This window comes from Wolffia australiana, chromosome 3 (assembly GCF_029677425.1).
Source record: "Wolffia australiana isolate 7733 chromosome 3, ASM2967742v1".
Classification (NCBI taxonomy): domain Eukaryota; kingdom Viridiplantae; phylum Streptophyta; class Magnoliopsida; order Alismatales; family Araceae; genus Wolffia; species Wolffia australiana.
Window position 1 is genome coordinate 4,172,236 of NC_135837.1, and position 12,921 is coordinate 4,185,156.

At 41.9% G+C, this 12,921-nt stretch overlaps 1 protein-coding gene across 1 annotated transcript; it reads right to left on the minus strand.

Moving 5' to 3' along the window:
- Positions 1 to 1,300: 1,300 nt before the first annotated feature.
- On the minus strand, positions 1,301 to 3,701 carry LOC144701476 (NAC domain-containing protein 73-like). Its single transcript, XM_078573287.1, has 4 exons — positions 3,109 to 3,701; positions 2,845 to 3,034; positions 1,554 to 1,950; positions 1,301 to 1,454 (listed from the first exon to the last, which is right to left on the minus strand). The coding sequence occupies exons 1-4, from the start codon at positions 3,220 to 3,222 to the stop codon at positions 1,370 to 1,372; spliced, it is 786 nt and encodes a 261-aa protein (XP_078429413.1). The 5' UTR covers positions 3,223 to 3,701; the 3' UTR covers positions 1,301 to 1,369.
- Between the last annotated feature and the right edge of the window lie 9,220 nt (positions 3,702 to 12,921).

Below are 12,921 nucleotides of genomic sequence, written 5' to 3' on the forward strand. Positions count from 1 at the left end.
CCTATTAAAGCATTAGTGCTTTTCTGTACATCTAAGATGCAGAAATTCAAAGTCCAATTTTTAAAATTTCATGGGACAAAAAAATCTAAAGTATGTAAATTTCCATAGACTATTGGACACAGGGTCCTGGATGGAGACTTTAAACCAAAATTTAAGTTTGTTTTATTGTACAGTTGAACTACCTTTCCAGTTTTATAGGACTATATTTTTATATAGAATAAAGTAAAATTCATGTAACACATTTTTAGTTTAAATTTAAAGTTCAGAGAACCATCATATTCAGTTCATTTTCAAAAATTCAATCAGAGATTTGACAACAACCTAATTTTGCATCAGAATGGTAAACTTTGTGCTACAATAATAACCTAAAAAGTAAAAATAAATTTACGCTTACTATTATTGTGGCTATATCAGCACATATTCTGCCCCTATTGGCATTTTCTATAATACTCTATGTAATGAAAATAATAAACATTGAGAATAAATACATAAATATTCATGGTTTGGAATTGAATTTACTATTCAAAGTATTTTACAACACCTAAACTAGCTATAATATTCTTTTGAAGATCACCCTTATCAAAATACAAATATTTTCTTTCCTACCAGCATCACATGTAAATAGTGAATAAAAGGAAAATATATTGTGACCTCGGAGAACGAAGAAGAGATGCTTCAACCTTAAAAACATATACTTTCATTTTCTGATATTTTAAATATTATTAGTAACTTACAACAGCCCATTTTTCAAGGAGGGTTTGGAACTGTGTACCATGATTGTGTAAAAGATGTACTCAAGTTGCAATAAAAGTACTTTCACAACCATCAGCTCAGGGCAAAAAATATTTCATAGCTGACTTGAGTGGCCTAAATATATGTTCAATTTTTCTGTTGATTAAAAATTATAGAAGGGTCATATTTTACTCATTTTTCCATATCTTCCATCGTGTATAAATTATCATTTCTGGAAAAGCATTCATGCAAGCATACCATACACATCTGGTATCATTGCTAGTGTACCATACATGACATCCATGGTATATCTTTGGTGTCTCAAGTCTAAGGATACTTACACAATCATCACATGAATCAACTAATTGGCACTTAAGTTTAAGATAAACTAGCATGTATCCAAGTGTCTTCACACTAATGCTTATGGGATCATCCATACACATCATAGTCCTCTTACGAGATAGTTTTATTATGTTTAAAGATAAGTAATCGCAATACTATGATCTCATCATCATTTACTTAGTTGTTTTATTTATTCTTGGACTTCAAATTTAAGCAGTGTGTTGAATTAAATGTGGAATCCCTGATTGGCTTCCAAGCCACATAATCTATCGCTTCCTCCATATGGGTAGACCGCTTACTCACTTTTCTCCTCTCTCTCTTCCCTTTGTTTTTGCAACCATTCGTGATGCTGTGGAGGTTTATTCCCAACAATCGTTGCACTAAAAAAGGACAAGAAATGAATCAATAAAGACCCAGAAAATCCGCACAGGAAAAGAATCATGCTCCAACTCTTCCAAGACTATTTCAAGATTATTCACCTTCGCTCTTCTACTCCCTTGTCATCGCCTATCTCGTTTGTCTGAGGCGATAGCCTACTGCCTGCGCACACCCTCGGCTGTGTCTGGAAGAAGACCTTGGAGACCACAAGCTCGCCATCTCTCTCTTCTTCACTGGGTCCGAGATGGTACTGATGCATCACCCAGCTCGTTTTCTCCGGTTTCTTCTGCTTGTCCTTGACCGAGTATAAGACCATAATCTTCTTGTAACCTGCAATCTTCCCGTTCACTCGCACAGGCCTGGTCTTGCCCGTCTTGTGCCACCGCGTCTCTCTTCCTGTTGCAACGGAATGTATCTTTCTCCGCTTGCGGTTTCCCCTCGTGTAGGCCTTTGAAGGCCTGTGGAAGAAGTGGCGAACCATGCCGTCTTTTCTCACACCTGCCCAGGCAACCCATCATGGAATTCGAGAAATCAGAGTAATGATGCCAGAACATGCGAGAATTTCCTCCCTGTGTTCTGTATTTTTATTTGAAATCTTAAAGTGGCTTATAAGAATATCCTCCCTGTTAAAATAACTTAACGCTATTGATTGTTTAAGAAGGCTGTGAGATTGTTGTTCTTAGTTCAGATGCACTATTGAAGAGTTTTCTTAGGCCTCTGTAACCCAGCTTAACCATACGCTCCAAAATCGTCCAATGGACACCAACTATTTGCTTAGATACAAGCATTTAGGATAATTTGAATCTATTGGAGGAGAAATACGGCCAGTTTATCAATTCCCAATCAAAATCACCAAACAATGCGTCTCATTTATGGATCTTCTAAGGTATTGATCAGAATTATGAAAACGTGGTTGCACCCACTTGACCAGGATTTTAGGATATAAGATCAATCCCTGGTAATTTCTCTGGGTGGGAATAGCCAATGTCTCTCTCGAGTGTCTCCCTCCAGCATAACTAGTCTATATTAAAATATCGCATGTAAGCCATGTTTCAAAAAAGTACGTGAGATCATTATTCCTAGTTCAGACGAATTGTCATCCACAAAATCTGACAATAGCGACTAAATAACTCTGACAATAGCAGCTGAACATGTTTCAAAAAAAAGCAGCTGAATCCCATCCACAAAATCTGACAATAGCGACTAAATAACTCTTGAGATAATCATACGAGCACGATAAGTTGGTTGGACCAGTTCAACCAATTCTAAATCAAAATTACCAGACAATGTCCCTTTTTATGTGTTTTTGTTCTAGACGGAAATAAAAAAATTGGATCAAATTAAACGATGTGGGTACGCAAATTTCACCAGGTTTTTGGCTAGATCAATCACCAGGCAATTTCTCTGGATGAGTGTAGCAAATGCCAGTGTCTCCTTCGATTGTGGGGATGAACTCGTCCACGAGAGGGTGCAATTTCGCCGTTTCCGGCCTTGTTTTCCCTTGCAGATGTTCCAGCAGCTCCTGGTCCGTCGGATCGAACTTCACGCCGGCGGGTAGGCCGGGCAAATCTTGCATCATGTCCTGAAATTGTTTAATATTTAATTCAACTCATGGAAATCTTCGCGGGCGAGCCATTCAGATGAAACCACGGAAACCTGCTCTTGAGATTTGATCCAACGGCCACAAGACGGACACGACTGTCTCTCTCCCCCTGAAGCAGATCTTTTAACGTTCTCGTCCTCGTCTTCCTCTCCGCTGCATCGCCTCATCTTCAAGGACAACGAGAGAGGAGTTGAAGGAGAGAACGGAGGAAGAGAAAAGCAAAGAAAGAGAACATTGAGAGGTCGCTTAAAAAGTGGAACTCCGACGTTTTGAAATCTTCTCTCAGTTTCAAGGAAAGACAGACAGGAGATACAAGACTTCAGAGCCCGGAAAGATAAACAACACAAGGAAGAGCAGATGGGTCAGAGAGGAGAATGGGGAATTAAGAGAGAATTAGTCACGAGTTAGTGAGAGAGAAAGGGAGAGACAGAGATAAAGAGAGAGGAGGAGAGAAGGAAAACCGAGGATAGAGGGATATGAAACATGAAGGAAGATGAGGACGAGGTATCAGATGGAGTGAAGATTTGGGAACTCTTGCTTCGTGCAGATCAGAGCAGACAAGAAGAGACGGAAGCGTCGGAACAAAGTTTCGGCTCACCCATCACTTGCTCGTGTGTCTTGCAAGCCAGGCACTGACCAGACAGATCTCCTAATATCTCTCTCCCTTTATATGCTGAATTACATCTCTTTCCCAGAGTGGGAAGCCCACGCCAACAAGCTCTAAGGCAACCGAAAAGTCATTTTCCGCGTCTCAAAACAATATAACACACGCAAGTTATTAAGAAACACCATACGAAGGCTCTTCCAGCTCCTCCTATGCAAAAGTTTCTCTCTCAGTTTTTCAGAAACCCCATTCTGTCATCTATTTCTCTGAATCTTAAACTCTTATTATATCCAGACACATATATATACCTCTCTCTACCTCCTTGATCTACATGTAATTAAATAATAGTTTTCCTCTACTTATCCTCATTCATATCCCCCTTCTTATTTTTCTTCTTTGTCTTATATATAACTAAAATAAAAATTCATTATTCACTACCTACCTAAACCTTAATATCCCTCATTAATAAATATATATCCTATCTTACATAAAATTTAAGTGTCAGTTAATTAAATAATAACACTAAAACATCTTTTATGAAGAATAGTATCAGTATTAATCACCCTACCCTATTAGCACTACCTTATACTTAAAATAAAAAAACAGTTATTCAATAACCTATTTTAATAGACTCCATTATTATAAAACTATAAGTCCATTCCATTATCTTACTTACTATATGGAATATCCACTAAAATACTAACCCTAAGAAATGATATAGTTAACCCCCTATCTTTAAGGTATCTTACTTTTTCCCTTTACTACTCTCGATCACTACCTATTATTACTTATTATTATGACCTACTATTATTTCTAAGAGATGATAATTTAAAATTAATCCTGATTTCTCCACTTCCCTAGCTACTTTTTTCGTACTTATCTTCACCGTTCACTATATTTATTATAGTATCACTTATCTTTCTCAACTTATAACTAATTTCTTTAATCACCCTTATTATCATACCAAATTACCCATTACCCTTACTTAAGTATTAAATTCACCTCTAACAAAAGTTAAGATCATGGCATATAATCTAGGCGATAATATAAAGTCATGGTTTTGCCAATAAAAGGCACTAAATATAAGATGGTAATATTGAAAAGCAGCGGTACATACCATTCACTGAAATACACTTATGACTTTGGTTTATGGATGCATGAGTTTACGATCGGGATAGGAGGAAGGGAAAACCTTCAATTTACTCATTCTTCTAGTTAGAGCCAGCACTAGACTGAGTTTTGAGCACAAGAATAGGTTCTGAGTTTACGTTGCAATGTTAAGTGATTCTGTATCCAGCACCTTATGAAAAAGCCATTCAAAAGATGAATAGATGGAGATCAGACAACTTCTGGAGTAAAGTAGGATGTTTCCATGATCAATAAGCAGCGGATCTCCTCAAGGGGAAGTGGCCTTTTTGGTATGTTAACTCTTTCGACGAGGTGGCCTGCTTTGTTTGGTCGAGGTGGCCTTTGATCAAGTCTTTCTAACCCCTATGAACTTCTTTTCTTTATGTATTAAAAAGGACCTCTCTAACCAGTTAAAAACGTCAGGTGTCCACTAATAGTCATTCCTCCCTCAGCTCCAATAACGCAATTCTGGTATGACTCTTAAGTTGGAGAATGGATCCATTTTGATCTGCAGAATATGAGATGCTGCGTCGGGGTTTGGTGAACCAACTGGTTACTCCTCTAGTTGAAGTTTCAGCCCTCTCTTTCGTTGCCAGTCCCTCTAGATATGACCTTACTCCCACTATACATATCTAGATTTCGTTGCCAGTCCCTCATTTGATTCGGGAAAATAAAGTCACAACGACAGTAAAAATACATGCATAATTTGCCTCTATCAATGTACACACTCGTTCTCTGACTATCTCTCTCGCATGTGCACATACCTACTGACAAACTCTCTCTACATCTCTCTCTCTGTGTCTCTCTCTACCATGCACATACATCCATACATTCATAATTCTCTGTGATTTTAATATTTTAAATTTATGTATTGATAATTAAATAAAGCTTAAACAGCATAAACATGTATCCTTCATTTTATCAGCTCCTATCTCATTGTCCATGTAATTCTACTTTTATTATTTACTTTGACTAAAGTAAAAAAAGTGGTTTTCTTCCACACGTTTTAGGGCGCTTACTACAAAATGTCACGAACTTCGTTTTTCGTTCAAAAAGTAGCACAAACTTTTAGTTTTGTTCAAAATATAGCACGCGCCAATCAGAAGACGCCATTTGGCGTCTTCTTTTTTTGTTTGCCAGCGATGGTCCAGAAGCTGACGTGGAGTCCACCTGGTAGCCAGGTAGACTCCACGATGGCATCCACGCCAGGTGGACTCCACGTCAGCTTCTGGACTTCGCTGGCCGTTGCCGCCGCTGCCCGTCACGGACGGCCACCGCGGCGCCGTCTCTGGCCGCCGCCACCGTCGCCGCCGCTGCCGCCGCGCCGCCGCCGCTGCCGCCGCCACCGCTGCCGCCGCTGCCGCCGCTGCCGCCGCCGTCCGTCTCGCCGCCTCAGCCGTCGCCAGCCGTCCATCTTTTTCGCCCTCGCTCACCCTTCCCGTTTTCTCCTTCTCATCGCTCTCTCTCTTCTCCTTCTCTCTCTCTCGACCTCTCTCCCCTCTCCTGCTCCTTCTCTCTCCTCGCTCTCTCTCCTCGCCTCTCTGTCTCTCATCCCCTCTCTCTTTCTCGTTCTCTCTCTTTTCGCCTTCTCTCTCTTTCTCTCTCTCTCTGTCTCTCATCTCCTCTGTCTCCTTGCTCTCTCTCCTCTCTGTCTCACCCTCCTCTCTCTCTCTCTCTCTCTGTCTCTCGTGCTCTCTCTCATTCTTCCACTTGTTCTCTCTCTCTCTCTCTCTCTCTCTCTCTCTCTCTCTCTCTCTCTCTCTCTCTCTCTCTCTCTCTCTCTCTCTCTCTCTCTCTCTCTCTCTCTCTATTTCTCTCTCTCTCTCTCTCTCTCTCTCTCTCTCTCTCTCTCTCTCTCTCTCTCTCTCTCTCTCTCTCTCTCTCTCTCTCTCTCTCTCTCTCTCTCTCCCTCTCTCTCTCTCCCTCTCTCCCTCTCTCTCTCTCTCTCTCTCTCTCTCTCTCTCTCTCTCTCTCTCTCTCTCTCTCTCTCTCTCTCTCTCTCTCTCTCTCTCTCTCTCTCTCTCTCTCTCCCCCCCTCTCTCTCTCTCTCTCCCTCCCTCTCTCTCTCCCTCTCTCTCTCTCTCCCTCTCTCTCTCTCTCTCTCTCTCTCTCTCCCGCTACTGATGTAGCCCTCTGTCTCGCTCGTTCTCTTCCGCTCTCTCCCTGTATCTCTCTCCCTCGTTCCGGTCTCACCCTCCCTCTCGTTCCGCTCTCACTCTCTCCCTCCCGTTTTCTTTCTCCCTATTTCTATCCTACTCTCCCATTCCTCCCTCCCTTCTCTCTCTGCCACCGGCTCTCCCTCTGCTTTCGCAAGGCCCTCTCACTCTCGCCCTCTTGCCCTCTCTCTCACCGTCTCTCCTGCTCACCCTCTCCTCCTCTCTCACCCTCACTTTCTCCCTTACTCTCTCTGTCCACCTCCCTCCGGCTTCACCTCTCTCTTCCTCTCGTTCTCTGCTCGCTCGCCCTCACTTTGGCTCTCCTTCTCTCCCTATCTCAATCTCTCTCATATTCTCTCATACTCTCTCCCTCTAGCCTGCTCCCTCTCCCTCGCGCTCTCTTTCCCTACTGAACTCTCTCCTTCTCGCCTGCTCTCTCACTCTCTCTCCCTCTCACTTCCTGTCTCCAGCTCTGACAGAATTTCGATTGTCCATCTCTCCTAGAACACCGCATCATCTTCCCTCTATTGGAGATCGATTTTCTCTCCCTCACAGTCTCGCTCTATTGAAGATCGAGAGGTGTTCTCAGCCACTTTCAGCCAGGTATAGCAGCCTTTTTCTCTCTCTTTCTCTCTTTTCAACGCCGCAATCTCTATTTCCATCCACTTGGAAGATATTCAGTGTGGATACTCCAATATCCATATTTGGATATCGTTATCGATATTGGGACATGGATATCGATATCGGTTATTTAGATTTGGATAATTGGACATGGATATCGACATTCCACGATGTCCATATTTCGACATTGGAATCCATTTTTCAGATTTCCATATTTGGATATCGATATCGATCTTTTAGATTTTCATATTTGGACTTCGACATGGATATTTTAGTGCAGGCCATAAGGATCCTCCTGTGTCGTGCAGCTGTAAGATATTCAGCCAAAGCAAAAGAGAATGTAAGTATCATACTGATTACCAAATTGCATCTGTATAATTATTTACATTATGCTTTTGTACCTGTTTGTCAAATAGGGCCGATGACCGAAGTTTTCTTTTTGGTTCGGATTCAAGTGATGTGTGCTCAAGTGACTCCGATGGATATTCAAGTGAAGAATGGAATGAAGAATTTTGTAACGGGCGGAGAAGTAGAAGAGAAGAACGTCAAGCAGAGCTATGTGGTGATGATGAGGGTGAAATTATTTTGAGCACACACAGCGGTAGAAGATATGATCCTGGGTGCCCCAACGATAAAATTACAATGCAATTGGGCATGACATTTGAATCAGGTTCACAATTTAAAGCAGCCGTGAAGAACTACGCCGTATACAACGGGTTCAATTTTAGGTTTAAAAGGTCTACGGAGAATATAGTGGAAGTTGTATGCCAGGAACATTGTCCATGGAGGATATATGCCAGTTGGGGTCCTATGAGGGAGGCCTTTGTCATAAAGGCAGTAAATAATGAACATAGGTGCAATAGGGCTCCCACGAACATACAAGCCGATTATCGTTGGATCGCGGAACACTTCTTAGATGCTATTCGAAGGGATATGAACTATAAGGTAGATCATATGATGCAATAATTGCTGGAAAAGTATGGAATCATAGTTTCGCGGGGCACATGTTATAATGCAAGGTCCTGGGCGCGCAAGATTCTTCATGGTTCTTTGAATGAACATTATCACAGGCTACCCTGCTATGTGGCCGAGTTACAGAAAGTGGGTAGGAACAGTACCTTCCAGTTGGAGGTGGTGCATGACATTCATAATTCTTTGCCTAGGTTTAGCATACTCTATATTTGCTTCGAACCTCTAGCAAGGGGGTTCCGTGAGGGCTGTAGACCAGTGATTGGGTTGGATGGTTGTTTTTTGAAAACCGAATTGAAGGGGAAATTGTTGAGCGCCGTTGGGAGGGATGGAAATAACCAGATGTTTCCTATTGCTTGGGCGGTGGTAGAAGGGGAAAATCAAGCTTCTTGGACTTGGTTTATTAGCCTGTTGATGACTGATTTAAGAATTATTGATGGCTACGGTTGGACTATTATAAGCGATCAGCAAAAGGTATTTAACTTTCTCATTCGCCGTATTCTACTTATCTTAATACTTACTTGGTTAAGGTAGAACCAATGTTGTGCACTAAAAACCTGATACGCTTTGACATTTCGCAGGGTCTAGCAAATGCAGTGGCAGGCTTGTTACCTCATGCAGAGCATAGGAATTGCGCAAGACATATTTATTCAAATTAGAAGAAGAAGGGACACTCCAGTGACATCTTGAGGAACCTATTTTGGAAAGCAGTGAAGTGCACAACCCGTGAAGGATTCCAGAGGGTTATCGGACAAATGGAGACATTGAAAGACGCAGCTGCACAAGATTTTGTAGACGTAGGCGTACAAAAGTTTTGCAGGGCTTTTATTTCTGAAAAGCCGAAATGTGAGGTTATTGATAACAACATGTCTGAGTGTTTCAATAGCTTCATCTTGCCGAGTAGGTCTCAACCTATCATCGACATGTTGGAATACATTAGAAGGGCAGTCATGGAGCGTATAGTGAAGAAGAGGGAGTTATTCTCCGAGAGTGCTGATTCCTTATGCCCTCAGATAAGACGGGTACTCGAAGATAATAGACTCAAGTGTAGGACATGCAGTGTTATTCATGCAGGCTATCTTAAATTCGAGGTTAGCACACACGGAGAAGGGTTCGTGGTTGACCTGCGTGCCCAACACTGTACCGGCAGATATTGGACTATCACGGGCATTCCATGCCCGCATTCTATTGCTAGCATTCACTTTATCCGAGCAGACCCTACTAATTACGTCAACGAATGGTTGAAGAGGGATTCATACCAGCTAGCTTACAGTTATGGTATTCCGCCGATGAATGGGAAAAACCTGTGGAGGGAAAATGAGGGAAGCTACCTCTTCCCCCCATTGGCGAAGAAACAACCAGGAAGGCCAAAGCGCAGAAGAAGAATTGACGCTAGTGAAGCCGGTCCCAGTGGTGTACGATTGACCAAGAAAGGCGTGCAAATGCACTGCTCTCTCTACAACCAAGGCGACCACAATAGAAAGACATGCAACAATACAAGGCCACAACCTGCATACGAGGTATGGATTGAGTTTTATATTGAACTTCCATTATATCCTCGATTTTCCGTAAACCTGAGATATTAAGCACATCTTGAACAATCATACAGGGATCGCAGTCTTCTTCGGGAGGATTCAGCAAATTGTTGAAGAGCATGACCAAGTTCCAAGTTTGACTGTTTCTTCATTTTAATTCACTACTCAGATATTTGTTGGTCAGTACTCAAATATTAATCAGTCAGCATATTTTATAGGTATTAGTATGCCACCCGTCTTTGTTCTCGAGTGTTACAAGTCGTACAGGGGAATATTGGATTCCCTATATATTTCAGGCTATTGAAATATTGAATATCAATATCAAGTTATATCGATATCAATATCCAAAAACTGATTTCCGGGAATATCGATATCGATATCGAATATTGATAGTGCGGAATATCGATATCAATAACTGAGAGAGAGACTGCAAGAGTTATGGAGGGATAGAGGGAGTAGCTAAAGAGAGTAGAAGCGGGAGAGAGTAACAGAGAGAGAGGGGGTGACAGGGAGAGCCGGAGACGGGAAGTGAGAGGGAGCGAGAGTGAGAGAGCAGGCGAGAAGGAGGGAGTCTCGTCCATCATCATCCATCATAATCATCATTCATCAATCATTATCATCATAATCTCACCGCAGCTGCCGGCGAAATGCTCGTTGCAGTCGTTAACAACGGCATCGAAGCTGTCCACGTAGCCCTGCAGGCCGGATGATTTTCCATGGCCTTCGTACTCTACGCCGTAGACCGCGTATCCCGCCTTGGTCAGCCGAATTGCCGTCCCTGCAGCGATACCATTCAATTCCAAGTCCGTCAATCCTCCTCTATTCACTTATTTGTCCGCTTATACCATCCGATATTCTCCATCCACTCACCTCTCATCGAGATGCCGCCCTCCATCGCATACCCTGTAGGACACAGATAAATGGGAGAGAGATGCACATCGATACCGTAGATTGATAGACTGATAGATAGAGAGAGAGAGAGAGATGGGGAGACAAGATATAAGAAGAAGTTGAGATAGATGAGAGAGGGATGGAGAGACGAGACATAACAAGAGATGGAGATAGATGGGAGGGAGAGATGGGGAGGCGCGATATAACGAGAGATGGAGGTAGACGAGAGAAAGATGGAGAGACGAGGCATAACAAGAGATGGAGATAAATGGGAGAGAGAGAGATGAGAAGACAAGATATAACACGAACTTGAGATAGATGAGAGGCAGATGAGAGAGAGAGATGGAGAGGAGACATAACAAGAGATGGAGATAGATGGGGAGAGAGATGGGGAGACATGATATAACACGAACTTGAGATAGATGAGAGGCAGATGAGAGAGAGAGATGGAGAAGAGACATAACAAAAGATGGAGATAAATGGGAGAAAAAGATGAGGGGACACGATATAACACGAAATTGAGATAGATGAGAGATAGATGAGAGAGATGGAGAGGAGACATAACAAGAGATGGAGATAGATGGGGAGACACGATATAACACGAAATTGAGATAGATGAGAGATAGATGAGAGAGATGGAGAGGAGACATAACAAGAGATGGAGATAAATGGGAGAAAAAGATGAGGGGACACGATATAACTAGAGATGGAGGAAGACAAAAGAAATATGGAGAGACAGTACGCAACGATTTATGGAAACGGATATATGTGGGAGAGAAAGAGAAGGAGAGACAAGATATACCTTGAGATAGAGATGGGGAAAGATGAGAGATAGATGGGGAGACAAGATATAACAAGAAATGGAGATAGATGAAAGAGAGATGGAGAGACGAGACATAACAAAAGATAGAGATAGATGGGAGAGAGAGATGGGGAGACAAGATTTAGAAAGTGATTTAGGGGGAGAGAACGACCGCGGGAGACCAAGAGAACGAGAAAGAGAAGGGGGAGAGGGAGCACGAGAGACAGAGTGCACGAGAGAGGGATGATATTGATTTGTGGAAATATTGATTTATTGCCATAGGTTTCATAGCGATCGTTAAGTTCGAGACCATCATAGGCATACAACTTTGTTATTGCAAAATAGAAACCCATTGTTTGATTGTTGTAGCCGAGGACGTCTTTATCGATTGCGCACTTGTCCTCGAGTTTTATTGAGATTTTGGTTGGACTGCAAAGGAGATGTATCTCATAAAGTATGTAAGAACTGAGAGGTGGAATCTCAGGTAACGTCTTGAAAACATAAATCCTGATGGGTGAGTCTAAGATTTTTTAGATTACCGAAGGAGAGACCTTTATACACTCAATGATGCAACGAATGATCTTAGAAACCTGGGCAACATAAAGTTCAGAATTCTGCATACGAAAGGTGGTAAGTCAAGATGATCTCCATTGAGGGCTTCAATAGGCCTAATTAAACTCGTCTTTAGTTGATTTTAAGAACATTTCTGGTTTTTTTATAATGAATGATAATCATATAAGTGAACAATTTGTTCTTGGAATGATTAAAATATTTCTGCGAAAGCATCTGACTAACTTTACGATGAAGATGAGGAAAACACAATTCTCTCGACAATATCAGTCATGATTTTAAGGGATCAATCCGATGCGAGATTGTGTAGCCTACAAGTTTTAAATAACTCGAATCTCCAAATCATGTCTGAGCGAAAGATTCATCTTAATCCAAGCCTTGGAGGCTACCCACGGCCCTCATTTCAGCTTTTTGAGATTCCTACAGACCGATCTCCGAAACCAATTCAAATAAAAAAGAAATCTTTCTGGAAAGGCCTCCGAGCGTCGATATTTCAGAGCTGGAAATCGCATGAGAAAAAGAAACAAATAACAATGAATATCAGAGACGACGGGATTATCTAAAGCGAAAACCTTGTATTTTACTTTCCG